The following is a 20,804-nucleotide window of genomic DNA, read 5'->3' as shown; positions in this document are numbered from 1 at the left end:
AGAAAACGGAGCAGCTGGGACTGCATTTCCTTAGGATTTAACAGTTTGGTGCACAGCTAACGGTCTGTCATGGGAGTACGTAAGGAATCAGGGTATATGCGGGCAGGACTGTTTCAAAGGGAAGGGTCCCTCCTTCTGTGGTAGGGGGCATAGTGCCCAAACAGTGGGCAGCGCAGACTGTAAAGGAGCTGTGGCCAGTGATGTGTTGCAATACAGTAAAAAGAACAAGGACTACTTGTGTAACCTTAGAAACTAACAAATTTATTTGGGCATAAGCTTTCGTGGGCTAAAACCCAAGTCATAGATGCATGGATGGAAAATACAGAAGGAAGATGTGTATATATATATATATATATATATATATAACAGTACACGAAAAGATGGGAGATGCCTTACCAAGTGGAGGGTCGAGACAATTCAATTAAAGTGGGGTATTATCAACAGTGCATCTCTTCCGCAAACAAAAACTGGCAAGTAGTGGAAAACCTTAAGAGCATCTGGTGGTGTGAGCAGCTGGAAATGATGCCAGTCTAGTTATTGCTATTAACAACCACAGCTGTTTAAGGGCTTGTGTACATGAAAAGTTGCATGGGTTTAAGATGTGTGAATTTAAATCTAGTCAGACCTGTGCAAACTCCTATGTGGATGCTCCTTGATTCTGGTTTGGGGTTAATTGGTTGGGAACAGGTCTGAACTAAACTGGAATGACAAACCCTTAAATTGAAACAAGTCAGCACAGAGTTTTGCTGCACAAGTTTAACACTTTTTTTTTTTTTTGGTAGTGTAACTTGTGCATATAGACCAAGTTCAAGAGGAAACTAACTGCCCATGAAAACCTGCAGGCTTAGAGCTGGGAGGAGAATGTTCAGTGGGAGAGAACCAGGCAACAATTATAGTAAGAAGTAGGGGCTGAGTGGGAATCATCATCATTACTGATCATTTTACAGATGACACAAAGACGGGAGCACTGTGGTAATAATGAAGAGGACATTGATAGAGTGCGTTCTGGATTGCTTGGTTAACGGGGCACAAGCAAACTATGCATTTCAGCATAGCCAAATCTAAAGTCATACATCTAGGAACAAAGAACCAAGGCCATGCTCACAAGATGGGGGATTCTCCTAGGAAGCAAAGATTTGGGGTCACAGTGGATAATCAGCTGAACATGAGGTTCCAGCATGATGCTGTTGCCAAAGGGCTAATGTGATCCTTGAGTGTATAAATGGGACTATAGATTTAGAGAGGTTATATTATCACTGTGTTTGGCACTGATGTAACTACTACAGGAAGAGTCTGTCCAGGTCTGTCTCCACAATTCAAGAATATTGAAAAATTGGAGAGCGTGCAGAGAAGAGCGGTGAGAATGATTAAAAAACATGCCTTATAGTCAAAGACTCAAGATGCTCAATCTGTTTAGTTTACGGAAGAGAAGATGGAGTAATTTGATCAGTCTGTAAGTACCAGTATAGGGAACAGATACCCCGCCCAACATAGCTACACTGGCTAAAGCTTGTTGTGGAGACCTGGCCTTAGTCCTGCACATAGGCCCACGGGAGTTAAGTAGCTGAATGCTTTTGAGGATGTAGGCCATAGACCCCCTGGCTTCAGTCCCTACTTGTATGAGTATGAGCTACCCTTACAAAGGCAGTTCTTTCTCTGGGGGCTTCTCTACACTAGTAAGTTGGACTGTTTTATACCTAGATGAGAGGGAAATAAGTACATCTGTGTTATGTCGGTTTACCTGCATCCACACTAGTGCCTTTCCTGGTATAACTCCTGGTAAAACATCACACCCCTAACCCATACACAGGTAACAGTTTCTGGTGTAGACCAGGCCTAAAATACAGATACAGAGAAAGAAGGAATAGTGGGTAGATTTATTTTTGGTTCATGGAAGTGAGGTTTTAGTTAGCACTTGAATGGCAAAAGGGATGGTGCAGAAAGCAGCACTGATGGGGGAGTGGGAAGAGACAAACGTGACAGAATTGACAGGGCAAGTGGGAATGACTCACTCAAAGATAAGCTTGTCCCCTGAGTGAAGAGTGCATGGCCGGGAAGGAAGACAGGACAAAAGGTTTAAACTTGATTCCATGGGGAAGGAAAAAGGGGAGAGGAGTTTAAAAGAGGCCTTGACACGGTCCAATTGATAGATGAGGAAGACAAGTTTTGTATGGACTAAGGGGCAGGTTTCAAAGGTATTTAGGGTCCTAACTCCTATTGAAATCAATGGCAGTTAGGTGTGCACGTCCCTTTGGGGATCAGGGCCTCAGCACTGGCCTAACTCTTCCTCTGTTGACATCAAGGGGAGATTTACCAGTGATTCCAATGGGAGCCGTCAAGCCAGAGTTGAGAGCTTTTACAAACTCCGTCCTCAGGAGACGTCCCCGCACCTGTCACCTCTGCCTGTGCTGGAGAAGTTTGAAAGCTCCTGCTGCTGTTTTCAGTGATTTCCCCTGCTCCCCTCCCCCATACTCAGAGCACTTTGTGATGAATTTCTCCTTGTGGCTGCAGAGGTGACTCCTCAAGCTGCAGTAAACTTGAGCCAAGTTGTGTGGTTGTACTCCTCTCCTGGCCGCAGCAGCGCACTGGGGAAATGGGGCTGTGGAAAGAAAAACACAGTCTCTTCAATCTGACAGTCTCACAGCTTGGTGCTGAGTGCGATCACTGCTCAGCAAGAGCCATTTTTAGCTTTGGTAAAAAGATCTAAAACCCTCGTGCTCCTTTGAACTTTCATAGTAGCCTTCTAAGGCAAGGTGGTTTAACCCGATACAGCTTATTGTTAGCTAGCTAAGGACACGTTAAAATGCTAGGACCAAATAAGCTACTTCAGACTGCTTAGTTTAACGTTTGTTTTAAGCCTCAGCTTCAGCGTTGTTTTGTGCATTTAAAACAGCTGTTCTGTTCCAGGCGCAGCTCTCCCGAGGGAGGGGAACATTGTGAAATGAGTTGTACATTGCTGTTCACAGTTTGGCTGCAGGGTGCCACGTGTGTTTTCACGGGCTCTCACATACCTGCAAGAACGGGAGCAGGGCATGGGCGAAGGGATGCCAGGGCTGAGTACTGTAGGAAGCGTTCATTGCTAAGACACAGTTCAGAACCCTGGCATGAGGGAAGGGATGGCAGGGAGTCCCTGAAATGGAGGGGGATGGGAGGTGGTTCACAGAGAGCTTGTTGGGGGGAATGGAGGGCTACAGGGAGCCCCTGGTGGGTGCAATGAGCTCACCTGGCAAAAGGAACAAAGTGTGCGACCCCCTGGTTGCTAAGATACAATCATTCAGCAAGTGAAAATATCTCCTCCTCCTACAAGGAAAGCATTCAGCTACCTCCTTACACACCCAGCTTCTGGCATTTGATGGGGCTGTTACACAGCGGGCCTGGTGGTGCATTTGGTTAATACATTCCTGGAAACCTGAGTCCAAACTGAGATCCAGGAAGGGGAGGTTATTTGCGGTGCTCTTAGTGGCATTTTGTCACGACCCCGCAATCAATGCATGGCTTGAGATTCCTGCTCAGGTGAGGGCGTGACCGGAAAAGCAGCTGTGAAAGATCCCAGGACACTCTTCATAAGAGTTGGGGGGGTTGACTTCAGTGGGTGCTTGCCTAACTACAGCCTCCAGAATTAAGGCCCGAGAGATGCAGTTTCTTAAAGGCTTGTCTACACACATGAGTTGTACTACCCTAATTCCACTTGTAAAGTCAAAGGGATGCACCATCCCGCCCAGGTACAGACCCAGTTATATTGGCGTAACGGTGCTTTATGGGGGTATTGCTAGTCCCACACAGGCAGGGGACCAAGCCACACTGGTAGAAGGCCCCTTTGTACTGGAGTTACTGCACCTACATTAGGAGACGCACGCCCAACCAACATGGATCTACTGGTACGAAGCCGTGTGGGCCCGACCTAAGGAGCTGTTGCGTCTCCGTGAGCACGTGTGTAACTGCCATTAGCTGAGAGGAGCCCTTCCCCTCAGCGCTGGTACGCATTTCCAGGACAGCAATAGTTACCTTATTAACCGCATCTGGCCAGTTCTGTGTTTCAAGGCAGAAGGCTGAATGCTTGGGATACACAGAGCCCCCTTTGCCCTCCAGCGAGCCGTCCAGGAAATTTCCAGTGTAGAACTGGATCCCAGGCTGAGTGGTATAAACTTCCATCGTCCTGCCACTAGGGGGATGGTGTGCTCTGTACAAAGAGAACAGGAGGACGTGTGGCACCTTAGAGACTAACCAGCTTATTTGAGCAAGCTACAGCTCACGTCATCGGATGCATGCAGTGGAAAATACAGTGGGGAGATTTATATACACAGAGAACATGAAACAATGGGTGTTACCACACACACTGTAACCAGAGTGATCACTTAAGGTGAGCTATTACCAGCGGGGGGTGTGGGGGGTGACCAGAGGCAGTTTTGTACCCAGGGAGCAAGGACAGAAAGCAAGAGGGGAAAGGAACAGGAGCTGGAGAGCAAGGAAAGAAGACAGGCTGAGAAGAACTGACCAGCACTTCAGGACACAGTGCACAGGACACAGCCCTCTTTGTCCCAGCTTCCCCACAGGAACAGTGACATTAACGAGAAGCCTGCTAGAGGAACCAGAAGATCAGCCTGCAGCTCATGCAATTTCGTAGGGCACTCGGCCTCCCTGGCAATTAGTGCAGTCTGAATGCCCAGGCAACGAGAAGGCCAAGAAGACAAAGTGGTGGGCAGGGCGTGGAGCACCACTGACAGGAGGCTGATGGCAGTGGATGGCCTATGGGACAGGAGTGGAGAGGATGGGAGCAGCAAGGCAGGGTGTGGGGGAGGGAAAGGGCCCTGCAATGCATAGACCGGGGAGGCGTAAGCCAGACAGAGTGAGGGGCAGGGAGCCAGGAAAAACAGGAGCCAGCAGGGCAAGGAGAGGGGAGACGGATGGTCCAGTGGTCAGGGTGCCGGCCCAGTGCTCAGGAGAGAGGTTCAATTCCCTGCCCAAGGCTCCCACTGTGACCTTAACAACTCAATCTCTCTGTGCCTTATTTCCCCATCTGCAGCATGGGGACGGCAGCCCGGCCCTGCCTCACGGGCCTCTTGTGAGGGGGAATACATTAAAGACTGTGAGGCTCAAATACCCTGGTAATGGGTGGCCTGTAGATTGAAGGGACAGAAAATTGGGACCTTCCTTCGGAGTCCCCAGTCGATGCCCTCTGTGCTTCAAGCACAACTGGTACAAACCAGAAAGATCTGAAGCCAGGGAACCACCACGGCTTTACACAGCTGAGGCGATCGAGTTCTCACCTTGCACAGTAGCGTCGAGCCTCCGACCGTTCCAAACAGAAGTTATGGTCAAAGCCAGGGAGCTGAAACTTCTGCATGTGTCTTCCAAGCTCCACCGGCTTCCTCAGATCAAAAGCGGTGTCCTGCACCGCAGCCACCTCTCCTGGGGGGGAAATAGCACAGAGAGGCTCTCTGTGAGCACACAGCCTGTTTTGGCAGCTCACAGAGAGGCTCCAGGAACCATAAAGAGAAGGACACTGCAGCTCTGAAATACTGAAGGATGTCAGTGATAACCCTGCGATAGAAATCACAGAAATGTAGGACTAGATGGGACCTCAACAGGTCATCTAGTCCAGTCCCCTGCACTGAGGCAGGACTAAACATTAGAGACCATCCCTGACAGGTGTTTATCTAACCTGCTCTTAACAACCTCCCATGCTGGAGATTCCACAACCTCCCTGGGCAACTTATTCCAGTGCTCAACCACCCTGACAGCTAGGAAGTTTTTCCTAATGTCCAACCTAAACCTCCCTCGCTGCAATTTAAGCCCATTGCTTCTTGTCCTGTCCTCAGAGGTTAAGGAAAACAATGTTTCTCCCTCCTCCTTGTAACAACTTTTTATGTACTTGAAGACTGTTACGCCCCATATTGTATTACCAACCCAGCAAAGCAATTAAGGCCATTCATATCTTTAAGCACAAAAGTAATCCCGGGAACGTAAAGTTAAGCATGTGCTTGAGTGTTTTATTATTATTAACATTGCCGCAGTACGTAGGAGCCCCATCGTGGCCCAGGCCCCCCTGCACCAGGCGCTGTGCAAACATGGAACAAAATGACAGTTCCTGTCCCAAAGAGCTGATGTTCTAAGTAGGTAGATGTTCTGCTGAATAAGGGCCTTACCATCTGGGTGTTCTTAGAACTCCTTACACCACTTTTTAAAGTAAGCATTTCATGCTTCAGAAAAGTGGATAGCCTGAGAGATGGAAGCCCTTTGTTGAGCTACAGAACGAGTTACCGTACAGGCACTGTGTACAGACTTCCCCACAGGACAGAGTCAATACGGCTCAACCTGGCGCTGAAGGGACCACTTGTAGGGATGACAGACTAGTCTCCCATTGACGCCTTGGTGCTTTTCGTAGCAACGCCAACAAGGACACTGTGAAGGAGGGGTCTGTGCTGCCCGCAGTGACTGGGACCGAGCTCACAGGCTCATTTCATGCAGACTAGCAAACGGGCGTCCGAATGGCACAATCTGATGAGCAGGGGGTTGGGCGAGGTGACCTCCTGAGGTCCCTTCCAACCCTGATATTCTAGGATTCTATGATCAGCCCCTAGTGCATTAATACAGTCAATGCTTCACATCCTGCTGTACGCAACACCACCCAGCTATGCAGAACAGTTGGCCAAACGTACAAGGCTTTACACTTAGCACAACTGCACTTCCCGGCATTTTCTGCATGTCTGTGAACACCTCATCCGATCACTTCCAAACCTGCAGGGGATGTCCTAGGCATCACCAGGCAGAACCCTATTGATCTGGGGGGGAACTGGAAAATGAGAAGGGGGAAGGAGACACACAGGGAGCCCTTGCCACTGATTAGCAAAGCCACAGCTTTAAGCACTCTGCAGTTGTCTAGAGCCCTAAGAGCTGGCTGGCGGCCCTGCCGACATAACCATAATACTAATGCAGTGCTGCCCCTCAACCCAGTGGAGTTGGCATGTTGACACCCTGAGTCACTGACCTCCCAGACAGGCTGAAGACAGGGAATAATGGTGAGGGGGATGAGGGTGTGCACCCAGCTCCTGTCCTGGGGGCGGGAAGAACGGGGAGCACACCGAACCCCTGGCAAGGTGGCTGGGAGGCTCTAGTATGTGGGGGGGGAATGGAGGGCTGCACCGAGCTCAGCCTACCGAAGCCATGGAATGTGCGACCCTCTCGTTCCGAGGCCTAATTCACAGGGGTCATTCCCACTCATTGATGTTTGCTCAGGATCTGGGCCAGGTCAGATCCACTCCAGTGTGATCTGCAAAGTGACAAAGCTTGTGAGCGCAGGGGCTCTGTTCAAGAAACACGAGCAGTGCAGAGCCAGAGCGGGAGGGGGAAGCAGCATGCCGCTCGGCATTGCTGTATTGTGACATCACACAATGAACAGGCACTGTCCGCTCCACACCCATGCCCCTCTGCTTGAGACACCATTAATCTGGTGACAGGGTTCAGCTGAGCAGCAGATTCAGGCTTCACCAACTCTTTCAAAATGCACCCTTAACCACGGCTCTGCGGGGGCACTGCTGGCTGAGGTGAGCCAGCTCACGTTGCTGAGCTATGGCCGTCTCAGACATGCAGGGCAGGGAGAAGCATGCCCTGCTTTTAAGCTTTACAGTAAGAAATGGGGCAGGTGAGGAACCAGAGCCAGCTGCAAGGAAGGCAAAAGATAGCTTAGCTTGCAACGCACTGTGTATGCAAATGCGAGAGGGCTGCTACAAATGCATGGGACGAGGCATAGTCTGAACGCTGTGCTCAGTGTTACTGCGTGGTGGGTCACTTCAGCAGCCTCTCAGAATCTAAAAAGTGGGAGAGAGACAGAGAGGAGAGAAAAATGGAAGAGACAAAGAGACTTAGTAAAAGAAGAAGGCAGTTGAGGCCGTGTCCATGCTACAGAGCCCATGGCAGTAGAGTGACGCTGGCAGAGCCACGAGTACAGACAGCTCCGCTGACAAGAGTTTTTCTGATGGCAGAGGGACACCACCCTCCTGACCGACGTTACCAGATGGCTTCTGGCTGCCCGGGTGTCAGCATAGCTGCCTCTCTCCCGCGGGTTTTGCCAACCCAGCTCCGTAGCTAGGAGGTGAGGAGTCTTTCACACTTCTAACCAACCTAGCTGTGCCACTGTACATTCTGGCCTAAGTAGCAGTGTGCATGGCTGAGGCAGGAGGTGTGTAGCTACAGCTCGGCAGGGGAGATCAATGGGCTGTTCTCTAGGGTATCTTGTAGAAACTCCCAGCAAGAAAAGAACTGATCCAGGTTTATTCTTGAGAGGGAAATCTCCTGTGGGCGCACTGACCTCACCCATTTTCGTTCACTTGGGCTTTTTACGTACACGCTCTCAAACCCTGGGATGAACACACCGACCCTTCCCCATCACCCTTCTGGATGGAGACACATACTTACACCCATTCCACACCCCTGGATAAATGGAGGCACGCTCACCCACCCTCACACCCCCATGCTCTAGGCAGACATACACAATGCAACCCCCTGGCCAGAGAGATGCTCACAACCCCTGATCAATACAACACTGGTTACACTCAGTTCAGATTTATCAAGTTTCCCTCACCACCATAAAGGCTAGAAACCTACTCTTCTTTTTATGTGAAAGCAGAGATTCTGCAGAAGCTCAGAACAACCAGGATAACTCCCTACTCCCTTGGGGCTAGGGTACTGAAAATTATACCTATTGAAATTACAAGCGATTAAGTTCCAAGAGGCTTCCCGGTCTTGCGGACAGGTTAGGGGGCTCTGAGGGAAGTGTGCCAGCAGTCAGTCTGCAGTGACCCAGCCTACAGTAGGATGAATTGTGCTTCTCTGCCTTAGGGAGCAGCCTGCTTTGTCTCTGGCTCCATTTGGTTTGTGTGTGTTAGATTTCTGGATTCTAAGAAATAAAGTCGTGTTATGTTGCAGCCTTTCAGACAGTGTGAGAATTGTTTCCCCCCAACTCTCTGTGTATATTCCCTGATCATAATGGACGGGGTTTAAAATGTAAGACATGAGGCCGCAAGTCAGCATGAAGTGCACACAACATGCCCCTGCTCCCCACACTTCCAGAGTAAACCCACCAAGGCACGGCCTGATGTTCTGCAATTCTCCTCGGTTATCGCAGAAGGCCCATAGAGCAACGCCCTTGGAAGAAGTAGAAAGATGCCAACATGCAAGCACACCTGCTTCGACAAGACGACTGTTGTATGTGGTTTCTCTAGCTAGGGCTCTAAGAAATAGCAGTCTTAGAACTGGTTACTGAAAACAGCAGGTGGCTCTCTCGACAAGCAAAGTGCGGCTCATGCTAAGGAAGAGCACACGGGGATTTTTCTAAACTCAGTCAACAGTAAAATAATTAAGCAGATGGAACATCTACTTCCTCCCTCCTCCTCCTGGTACTGCAAACACACATTGACACTCAGAATCAAGTCACTTTGCTTCAAAGCAAGGGGAATTTGATATCAAAACTTCCAAGGCTGACTCAGAGCCATGACTTTTTGGAGCAAGCCACGTTCAATAGCAAAGCTGTTCTCGTGGCCCTGTGGCACTGGTTTCACATGGGGCAGGTTCAGTGTGCACGTGCCGATACCTGACTGACGGGATGATCCAGTGCTCAGTGACGCATCTCCATTGCCATCGGATAGGGTCCTACATTTTTATCAGCAGCACCTCTAAGAGTAAATTGGGCCCCAAGCCTGCTACAACGGATCTGGACAGCAAAGCCAACGCGGGCTACTGGTAACTGTTTGTGTCCAACGTTTTCAAATGAGTACACTAACTTCAGGGTACCTCAGACGCTGGGAACTCAGCTTGTGACACCTAAGGCTGGTTTTTCTGAAGTGCCAAGTACCCACAGGTTTCCATTCCCTTTGGCTGGAGTTGTGGGGGGGACAGCCCCTCTGAAAGTTTGGCCCCAAGGATCTCAGATTGGGTACCCAAAAACTGAGACACGCAAACTCAGTAGCCACTTTTCTAATGCTCTAGCCTTAGGGAGCTAAACTTCTGAAACCGAGGGCCTGATTCTCCACCCACTCCCACGGGTGTAATGTCCTTGACCTCACTGGTGTTATTTCACATTCGGAGCACTGCGAGTCCGGTCTGTCTTTACTCCGGTGTTGTTTTAGGCTCTGCACTGCAATGGGAAATTCTGCTTTGGTGGGGATCCCAGTAGAAAATGCTGCACCCCCTCCAGGCCCAGAGCTGCTTCGATGTCACAGCTCTACAAGAGCCATTGAAAAGCTCTGTGCTGAATCTTGCATTTTGTCCCTTTGCTCAGACTGCTTCTCTCTAAGACAGAGGTGGGCAAACTATGGCCTGCGGGCCACAGCCGGTCCACAGGACCGTCCTACCCGGCCCCTGAGCTCCCGGCTGGGGAGGCCAGCCCCTGACTTCTCCCCTGCTGTCCCACCTCCCCTGCAGCCTCAGCACGCCACACTGCCAGCGCTCTGGCCCGCTGCTCCTGCCAGGCAGCGCGGAAATGTGGCTGGCTCTGTCCAGGCAGTGGGGCTGCGAGCTCCTGCTGCTCTGAGCAGCATGGTAAGGGGGCGGGGAGCAGGGGGGGTTGGATAAGGGGCAGAGGGTCCCGGGGATGGTTAGGGGCAGGGGTTTGGATAGGGGTCGGGTCAGTCAGGGGACAGGGAACACGGGGAGGTTGGATGGGGCAAAAGTTCTTGGGGGGCGAGTTGTCAGGGGACAGGGGGGTTTGGATAGGCATGGGAGTCCTGTGGGGGCCTGTCTGGGGGCGGGGGTGTGGATAAGGGTCGGGGCACTCAGGGAACAGGGAGAGTTGGATAGGGGGTGGGGGCCAGGGGGCAGTTAGGGGACAAGGAGCCCGGGAGGTCGGATGGGTCGGGGGTTCTGAGGGGGTTGGGAAGTGGGAGGGGGCGGATAGGGGGCGGGGGCCAAGCTGTTTGGGGAGGCACAGCCTTTCCTACCCAGCCCTCCGTACAGGTTTCCAACGCGGATGTGGCCCTCGGGCCAAAAAGTTTGCCTGCCTGTGCTCTAAAGTGTCTGTGATCCCAGTAACCGCAGCGCGCTCTTCTCAGATGAGCAACTCATGACAACTTTGCACCACAAGAACTTCCTCACAGCGCTCGAAGGTGACAAACTGCTCCCTTCCTCGGGGCCTTTCTACTTCACATCACGCTGCTGTGTCAGGGCCTCACCCAAAGCCTGCTGAATTCAATGGGAGTCTTCCCACACACTTCAGTGGGGTCCGGCTCAGGCCCTCAGTCAGGGATCTGCAGTGATTCGGTGACTGGTACATTGTGAGTCTGCATGTTGTCCCCCAAAGTGCAAACGTACATTTAGTCTGGGCCCCTTAGCTCAGATTAAAAGGATAATTAAACAAGGAGGGGTGTGAGGTGCACAGCCTTAACAGCGTGCTAGACCTTGGTGACAGCCAGTTCCCAACACAGAGGGCTATTGGTGTTATCTGTGGTGTCTCTTTCCCTTCTCCCACATGCACAAGAGGCAGGGTGACCTGGGGCAAGCCACTTCCCCTCTGTGTGTCCCCAGCTGTAAATCAGGGATCATCTCCAGGCCAATCCTCATAAGCTTCAAGTGCCACATCCTCCAATCACCCCCTGCTCAATTCCACCACTGTCAGCTGCTGCCTCTTTCCAGCAGGAGTAGCTGCTGCAAGCCGCCCGAGACCGGCACCTCCTGGCTTGTGCCTGTGTGAACCACGCTCAGTTCTCGTGTACCGAAGCTGATACAAGCCCACTCACTGCAAATTTTCTTAGTCATATCCCACAACCACTTCCTCCACATCCCTTCTCTCCTCTGCTTCAGAGAGCTCCTCTAGCGGGATGTCCTGCATCATGGCAGCATAACATGCCTCCACCACGCAGCAAGCCGGACGACCAATGGTTTGGAACAAGAGACAATGACTTAAAGGAGGCTGGAAAGGTAACTGAGACCAACCCATGATTTAACCTCCTACTGAAAGGAAAGAGAAGAGGAAGAACATTCAGATCAGAGCACCTCAGCTTTTTAGCATGGATACAGCAGATCTTCAGGCCCCCGTCCAACTGCTTGGTGCTTCTCAGACAGGACAATTAGCTCGCTTTATGGGTAGATTACCCTACTGTAGGAGAGTCCCTGTGTGGCATATAAAGTAGGTGTAGCCAGTTTTGACTACCTGTTCCAGCATCCCCTTAGGCACTGGGGTGGGCCAGAAGCATCTTGGAGACCCCGGTGATCCTTGGTAGAACAGTCCCTATGGGAACATTATTGCTGGCAAAATTTAGAGCATCCCTGAGGTTGCTGTAAATTTCACCAGAGACAAACTACTGCCTAGCCAGTCAGTCAGTCATGACTGGGGCTTGGGCAGTCATACCTAGTGGTCAGAGCAGTGGCAGTCAGAGACTAGGAACAGCTCTGAAAGTCAGTGCTGGAGTCAGGAGTCCCAGAGCAAGCCAAGAGGCATGTCCACCCTTACAGCCAACAGGGGAGTCCATCTTGTTGTACAGACACTTCCTGGACTCCTCCTCCTGAGGCAGTACGTCCTGTGGTATTTATTCCCACAGGGTCCATACGGTAATGCACGCAGCCCTACCACGGCTGCCGGTTGTGCGTCTGCCCTCTTGCAGACCCAGGCTCCTGTCCCGCCCCTGAAGCACCTCACAGCCCCAGGATTAGGGGAACAGAGATGTTGCCTAGAGCCACCTTTCCCCACTCCCTCTGTGTCCTGCACAGCTTAGCTGGCGCTCAGGATCTGGCCCATGGTTCCCAAAGAGTTGCTAGATATTTGTCACCCCACTGGTGAGCACAAACTGACCTTAGCTGCCATTGATTTCCTCCATCACCTTATTGCTACGCAGAACACACACAGTGATTAGTTGACTGGGGAAATGGATGAGGGCCAAGGCTGGATGAGCGCCACCTCCAACCGCAGCTAGTTATTCTAGAAACATAAAATTATCTAGGCTGACTCAGGATCCAACTTCATATTTCTCTGTGGTTGAGTTTCCCAGCACCCAGCGTTTTCATGAACATGCTGGTATTGTGCAATACTCTCAGTCACATAGAGTCATAGAATATCAGGGTTGGAAGGGACCCCAGAAGGTCATCTAGTCCAACCCCCTGCTCGAAGCAGGACCAATTCCCAGTTAAATCATCCCAGCCAGGGCTTTGTCAAGCCTGACCTTAAAAACCTCTAAGGAAGGAGATTCTACCACCTCCCTAGGCCACGCATTCCAGTGTTTCACCACCCTCTCAGTGAAAAAGTTTTTCCTAATATCCAACCTAAACCTCCCCCACTGCAACTTGAAAACCTCCCCCACTGCAACATCATCACCAGCATTTCCTCAGCTGCTGATGGCAGCTCATGGCTTACCCTCAAGCACCATCGGTGTACAAGTCACAAGCTGGCTATGAATAGTGCCGGATCTGCACACGTGGCTGTGTGGTGTCACCGATTGCTGCAGTGAGGTAACGTCTATTGCAGATCACTTGGCTTTGCTAAAAATCACTGTCAGCTGCTAGACTGGGGCCTCATGTGATCACATAGTGAGTGTGTTCGAGTGCAGGGGCTGCTGAGAAGGGGCTCCCACCAGAGAGGCCGGGAGTGGGCAGAGCCATGACTCCATCTCTAACTACCAATCAGCAGAGATGGCTAGCCATGTGAGGAGCGGCATATGCCCTCATTAAAGAGAGAGAGCAGTTTATGCACCCCGCACGCTGTGGACCATGGAACTCTGGGACACAAGACTGGGCCTTACAGGCATCATCAAACCCTCTGAAATTAACAAGAAACTTCTGAATGGTTTGTTCTGCACATCGAGTTATACCCATATGGCAACGAATACTGCCAAGGGTTACGTAGCCAAGGAAAGGTGTAGGGAGAATAATGGACCAAACTCCACCAGGACTGTGGGTGGAATTCAACATGTCACACATGCTGCATTCAGAGTACAGAGCAGGCTATTCACGGCAGATTGAACCGGGGGGCTCCAGTGTGCACTCGCACCCCCCAGGGCCGGCCGAACTCTTACATTATTTGTATTTAAGTGCCATAACAAGTGACAATCGGCAAATAAAGTGTAGAAGAACATACCCAAATAATCACTCTTTAGAAGCCCTAACACACACGTCAGCACATGGATACGTAATAAGTAAATGCAAATGGAAGAAGTAGAGAGAAGCTAGAGAAGGCTGTAATAGTGACCTGATATGCTAATAATAAAGCCCACAGAGAGAACAAGGTCACAGACTGTGATCTCTCCACTTCTGGTGGACCTTAAGAATTGTTTGAGCCCAAAGCATTCAAACCCATTAACAAAAAGTTGTAACTTGAGGGGAGATTTTCAGAGGCACAGATGGGAATTTGGTGCCTAGCTGCCCTTTGAAAATCATCCCCTTCTTCACAGTCACACAGGGCCGTCATTTCCCACTCCCTGCACAGACCTTTACAATAGGAAACAATACCACAGAGCAGGTGTCAAATGCTGCCAAAGATATTAGATGGATATTCTGTGCTTGGTGGGTGAGGTGGAGGTTGCACGTATTTTTAAGACCATTGTGTGTGGCTCTGTGTTGTTGTTTTTTTAAGCATAAGTAGACACCTGAGCAAAACAGTTTCTCTCTTTAAAGTGACTCTTCCTCCACTCGGCACAGTCCTTGACAATAGGAAATTATGCCACACAGCAGGTGCCACACGCTGCCAGCCAGATTTGGAAGCACAGGTGTAAGTGACAGGCAGCGTAAGATCAGGGCCATGGATCACAGCCACCGGTTCTCTGGCGCAGTGCTGCCGTCTGTGACCAAGTTTTGTATGAACTATTTTCCTGGCCATTGCCAGGTTTTTATTTGCTCGGATTTATCGCCAATGCGGGTAACTTTGAATGGAATGACAAACTTCCCATCACACAGTTCACCTTTTTGTTACCCTGAAGTCTCTGTTTGGGGACATTTCTCTTCTCACATCAGCAGTCACAGCCTCACCTCGCTGCCGACTGCCCTGGCTTTTCAGATCTACTCACTTTGAACTCATCAGTTGCTCTGCACCAGTTCTTCTTTGCAAATGCTCAGAATCACTCTTTATCTTACAAGTCATGCATTTTTGTGGCTTTCAATCCAATCTAAATGTAGAATTCTACTGAATACATCGGAGTGGAGGAAGAATCACTTTAAAAAGAGAAACTGTTTTATTCAAGTGTCTGCTACTTGTGCTGAAAAAAAAGAGAGAGAGAGAGAGAGACAGCCCCGCACAAAATGGTTTTTAAAATATACACAACCTCCGCCTAACCCACTCAGCACAGACTATCCCTCTAGTTTTTTGCCTTAACATATTCACTTATCCAAAATGTTAAAAGGCAAATAGATACAGAAAACAGGACTATCAAGCCAAGGCACCATTAAAAACTTAAATAACCAGCCAGGTAATTGCTAACTTTCAAGAACAGATGTTACTTAAAATGCATGAGCATCCATTGAAACATTATACTAAGGTCCCAATTCAGCAAGGTAAGTAAGTGCCTTGTACTTAGCATGGGCTTAACTCTAAGCATGGCATCAGTCCCACTGAAGTCAATGCCATTTTGCATTCTGAAGCCCAGAGGAATACTGATGTGCCTACATTCAGTCTCTTGCTGAATTGGGTCCTGGATCCGGAGGAGATGCATGAGGCTTAATAATGAAGATTCACCTAGATCTACTCACACCTCCTCCCCCAGGAGCAAATCAATGTGACTTGCCCACAGCGGAGCCGGAAGGCATATGGTAATACAGACTTGCAAAAACGTCAAGGAAATAAAACCTACCAGCTCCAGCAAAATTTTGCTTGCCGAGGCTTACCAGAAACACCAACGCACACAACACTCCCACCCCACACACTCATACAGCCATAGACACACACTCCTGGACAGACACACAGACACACCCTTCAGACCCCCGGGTGGACAGAGGGACACACACACCCGTCAGGTCCCTGGGTGGACAGAGGGACAGACAGACACACACGTCAGACCCCTGGATGACAGAGGGACACACTCATGCACACACCCATCAAACCCCTGGATGGACAGAGAGGGACACAGACACAGGTCAAAGTCCTGGCTGACAGAGGGACACACACACACACACCCTTGTCAGATCTCTGTGTGGACAGAGGGACACACAAACATGCGCACACCTGTCAGACCCTGCTATTCCATCACTGCTTCACCCCTCCCCGCATGTCAGACACCCCAACTTTCCCTCATTCATCCTCCATATGCCCATAACGCCATGCCCCCTCCATTTCCTCCCACCCCCAGCTCATCAGTTCTGTGGTCTCTTCCACCTCAGCTGCACAAATTAATCAGTTTTCTGCTTCCCCGCACCCAAACCTGTTAGCTCTTCAGTGCGGGAGCAGCCATCTCTGCCCTAGCTGGGCAGGGGCCTCCCCGCTGCTCCTCAGAGCTCACAAACAGCGCCAGCTCCCCAGTCCCTAGGGAGGCACTGGTGTTCTACGAGGACTGCTGGGATCTTTGGCTCCTGCCCATCCTAGCTCTTGGGAAGGGGCCTCGGCTGCCGGGTGGGTGGCGGGTATAAGGCCAGTTCTGGGAGCAGCTGGTACAGCAGGAGTGCTCTCGGTCTGGCCTCAGCTGGTGTCAAGTGGAGAGGACACAGGCACAGAGAACCCGTTAAATTTAACTCCTTCTCTCCCTCAGCCAAGAGGAGTAAGGAGCCTGGACACTCACTCAGGGCCTTTGCAACTCTTTCTCCCTTCTCCATGCTGCGGACCTTAGCCAGGTGAGCGGCGCACCCGCGATGGGTGCGCCCTCCTGGTGAAACCTGCAGCACAGATTACACTCGAGTTGGGTGTTTATGCTTGCAACGAAAACCTTAAGGCCCAGAAACATGGGGCCTGGCTCAATCATAGAATCATAGAATATCAGGGTTGGAAGGGACCCCAGAGGGTCATCTAGTCCAACCCCCTGCTCGAAGCAGGACCAATTCCCAGTTAAATCATCCCAGCCAGGGCTTTGTCAAGCCTGACCTTAAAAACCTCTAAGGAAGGAGATTCTACCACCTCCCTAGGTAACGCATTCCAGTGTTTCACCACCCTCTTAGTGAAAAAGTTTTTCCTAATATCCAAGCTAAACCTCCCCCACTGCAACTTGAGACCATTACTCCTCGTTCTGTCATCTGCTACCATTGAGAACAGTCTAGAGCCATCCTCTTTGGAGCCCCCTTTCAGGTAGTTGAAAGCAGCTATCAAATCCCCCCTCATTCTTCTCTTCTGCAGGCTAAACAATCCCAGCTCCCTCAGCCTCTCCTCATAACTCATGTGTTCCAGACCCCTAATCATTTTTGTTGCCCTTCGCTGGACTCTCTCCAATTTATCCACATCCTTCTTGAAGTGTGGGGCTCAAAACTGGACACAGTACTCCAGATGAGGCCTCACCAATGTCGAATAGAGGGGAACGATCACGTCCCTCGATCTGCTCGCTATGCCCCTACTTATACATCCCAAAATGCCATTGGCCTTCTTGGCAACAAGGGCACACTGCTGACTCATATCCAGCTTCTCGTCCACTGTCACCCCTAGGTCCTTTTCCGCAGAACTGCTGCCTAGCCATTCGGTCCCTAGTCTGTAGCTGTGCATTGGGTTCTTCCGTCCTAAGTGCAGGACCCTGCACTTACCCTTATTGAACCTCATCAGATTTCTTTTGGCCCAATCCTCCAATTTGTCTAGGTCCTTCTGTATCCTATCCCTCCCCTCCAGCGTATCTACCACTCCTCCCAGTTTAGTATCATCTGCAAATTTGCTGAGAGTGCAATCCACACCATCCTCCAGATCATTTATGAAGATATTGAACAAAACCGGCCCCAGGACCGACCCTTGGGGCACTCCACTTGATACTCCGATTCACTTCAGCACAACTCCGTTGAAATCAACAGACTGACGGAAAAACCCTGGAACACGGAGACTTCCACACCGGGAAAGACCTCGCCAAAAACTTTGAAGGATTCGCCTTTCCTCTTGTACATAGTTACCCATACAGTGTGTGAACATCACCCACCAGCGCTCATTGTATTTAAGCATCTCTGAGGTTAGACGGGGAGGGCTCTGGTGGTTTCCACTGAGGTTTAGCTGCCAGTGCTTTGCTGGCAGCAGGCCCACCGACAGCAATTCCAGGCCCCAGGGCAGAACAGTCAATGGGCACGGCCAGGGCTTCCACATGCCAACCTGGCGGCCTTTGCCGGTACCACCCCGTGCATGCCTAGGAGCCCTGCGGCCCGCCTGCATGATTTAAAAGATCCTGGGGCTCCCAGCCGCCACAGCTCATCACCAAGGCAGTCATTCATAGTACAAGCTGCTAGGCCCACTCCTCGGCTGGTGTCAGTCGGTGTCGCCCCAGGGAGACAGCAATCGAGTTATGCTGATTTATGGTAGTTGACGATCTAACCCATCGCATGTGAAACAAAGCAATCAGACTATAACAGGGATTCCCATCATGTAATATGACCAGGCTTTGAGGGACAGATTATCCAGGCACAGCTTATGGGGATAGTAGGACCTCAAGATCATGTGGAAAACTCTGCTAGATGAGCCTGAGTAAGCCAGGCATTGCAGGAGGATGGAAAGGGGAAAAGGAACCAGGTGCTAGCACTAGGAGCTGCTCAGCTCGCAACAGCACCAGCAGCCGGGCTGGAGGAAGGAGGTGGGGATAAGACGGGGAGAAGGGCATGAGAGGCAGCTGGGAGCAAGTCTCACAGGCCAGAGAGACAGACTTGCGCTGGCGTGGCTCGGGCTAGAGCGCTCAAAACAGCTGCAGGACTTTGGCCCTGCGGCTTAGGTGGAGACTTGGACTGGCCACCCAAACTCAAGCCTAGGGGGGCGGCGAGCCTAAGCCTCTGCCAGAGCTGCAACGCCCACACACCTGTTTTTAGCCTTCTAGTGCAAGTCTGTCTACCCAGGCTGGGGGCTCACTCCCAGCTGCAGCATAGACATACCTACAGGTACCCAGAGAGACCAAAAACCGCAGGCAAAAAGGGTTACACTGGCTTCCCCTCCCCACTCATTTACGCAATGGAAGCATGGAGACCATGATGCCCCGAGATGATCTGATGAAGTTACTCATACCTATGTGTAGCAGAGTGAAGTCCCTCACCCTGGATTCCTCTCTGCAAACACTCCTCACACACTCCCATGGCAAGTTCAACCCTGCGTGCTTCATTCACAAGGTGCTATATGAGGGCTTGTTCCCCACAACATGAGGCTTTCCCCTTCTCCCCAGACACACAATGGGGGGAAGAGATCTCACCTCCTGGAGATCCGGGGCTTCTCTCGCCCTTCCTTCCAGCCTCCCCCTTCCTGTCTCTCCAGTAACTGTCCTCTGATGACAAGCTGAATCACTCACCTTGTTTACTGGTTAACTGCCTCATTTATTTGCCCCATGTGGGAACGCTCACCACATGCCGAGAGTGGTGAGTCAGCCGGTGGCTACTCACACTGTGCTTTATCCACTGAGGAAGGCTGCAGGCACTGCCAGTGGTTTGAATGTAAATGTAAATCACATTTGAACGTTAGAATGTAAATTGCGTTTCAAGGGTGCTAGATTTAAAAAAAAAAAAAAAAAAAGAAGGACAGAAATCCTGGAAGTTCTGAATTGAGTTCCCAAAATAGCCAAACCTCTGAAAGGAGAGAAATTCACAGTTAAGGCAGCCAAATCCCCTTAACTCTGCCTCTGTGGTGAAAGTCAACCTCTCAACTTTCTTCCTTGCATGTGGCATATGGGAAATGTCCATGTCAGAACACATGGCTGTGTAATTTGTTTCACACCCGTATCTCTGAAACAAAGCAGAATGATGTGTTAGCTCACCAACTGCTCTTTGCATGGTCTAGGCACATGAGATCTTTAGACACAGAGCTCGTGTGTCGCTGTACAGATGACATGTGACTCACTAGCTGGCATACACATGAGGTCACAGATCCCTCTCCTGTGCGGTACATGGCAAAAAGTGTTAGACTTTTAGAATGCCACTGATCCCCTCAGAACTTTGTCTGATCTCTTCAGATTTGATGGAAGGATCCCAAGTGGGACCCAGATATAACCTCTCAATTTGGAGACACATGCAGCTTTTGGGGGGATTTTAAATGGAGGCCAAACATCAGACTCATCTGTTGAAACCTCAATTAACCATGGAGCAGGTACCAGCACCATAATGGGGGCTGCAAGGCAAAGCAATCAGTCACACTAGGGCTTAGGGAATCGCTCTCCAGCTATGTTTGGGTGAGACAAGGGTCAGTTCTGTGCAAACTGCGGAGCTGCCTCAAGCAAGAAGAGCTATTGTCATGTCGCTTTGGACCCCATTTCATGCCACGTTACTCCTGTTTGCTAACAGAAAAATCAATCCATTACTCTAATGGAATAAGAGACTTCACTTATGTTTAAGAATGACTTTCCTTGCCTTAAAGCCAGTCCTGCTCCAGCTGAGCTATGAAATCCCCTCCCTCAAACAAATGCAATTCTCAAAGTCACCAACCAGTAGGGATCAGGGTGTCATCCACAGGCAAGTAAGAGTCTGCTTCTATGGAGACCTCATGGTTGTAGATATCATGTGATCCCTAGGAGACAATGGAAGAAATGTTTATACTTACACTGTACCCCTTACATGTGTCCAGGTACCTGTGCAGGGTGTTTTCCACTGGCAGTTATCAAACCACATGGACACTGACCACAAACTCCAGCAGAGCCAATGTCACTGGACTGCAGCGTTCAAACATTAGTGACTCTGAGCTTCCCTACAACTGGCACAGTCAGTCTCCACATTACTCAGTAAACAGAGAGAAGCAAAAGCAACCCTCATAA

General features: G+C 50.5%; 1 protein-coding gene across 2 annotated transcripts in view; it reads right to left on the bottom strand.

Annotated features, from left to right (window-relative positions):
- Positions 1-235: 235 nt before the first annotated feature.
- Positions 236-20,804, bottom strand: part of GALM (galactose mutarotase) — an 84,007-nt gene continuing 63,438 nt past the window's right edge. For both annotated transcript variants that reach the window (XM_073339971.1, XM_073339973.1), the window contains exons 5-8: positions 20,479-20,560; positions 5,268-5,409; positions 4,006-4,180; positions 236-2,599 (exon numbers count right to left, since the gene is read on the bottom strand). In XM_073339971.1, coding sequence (XP_073196072.1) covers positions 2,522-2,599; positions 4,006-4,180; positions 5,268-5,409; positions 20,479-20,560 — 477 coding nt within the window. In that variant the 3' untranslated portion in view covers positions 236-2,521. The remainder of the gene's footprint in view (positions 2,600-4,005; positions 4,181-5,267; positions 5,410-20,478; positions 20,561-20,804) is intronic.

Source organism: Lepidochelys kempii, chromosome 3 (genome assembly GCF_965140265.1).
Source record: "Lepidochelys kempii isolate rLepKem1 chromosome 3, rLepKem1.hap2, whole genome shotgun sequence".
Classification (NCBI taxonomy): Eukaryota; Metazoa; Chordata; order Testudines; family Cheloniidae; genus Lepidochelys; species Lepidochelys kempii.
The sequence above is the reverse complement of the archived record's forward strand: the minus strand, read 5'-3'. Positions and strand labels throughout refer to the sequence as shown.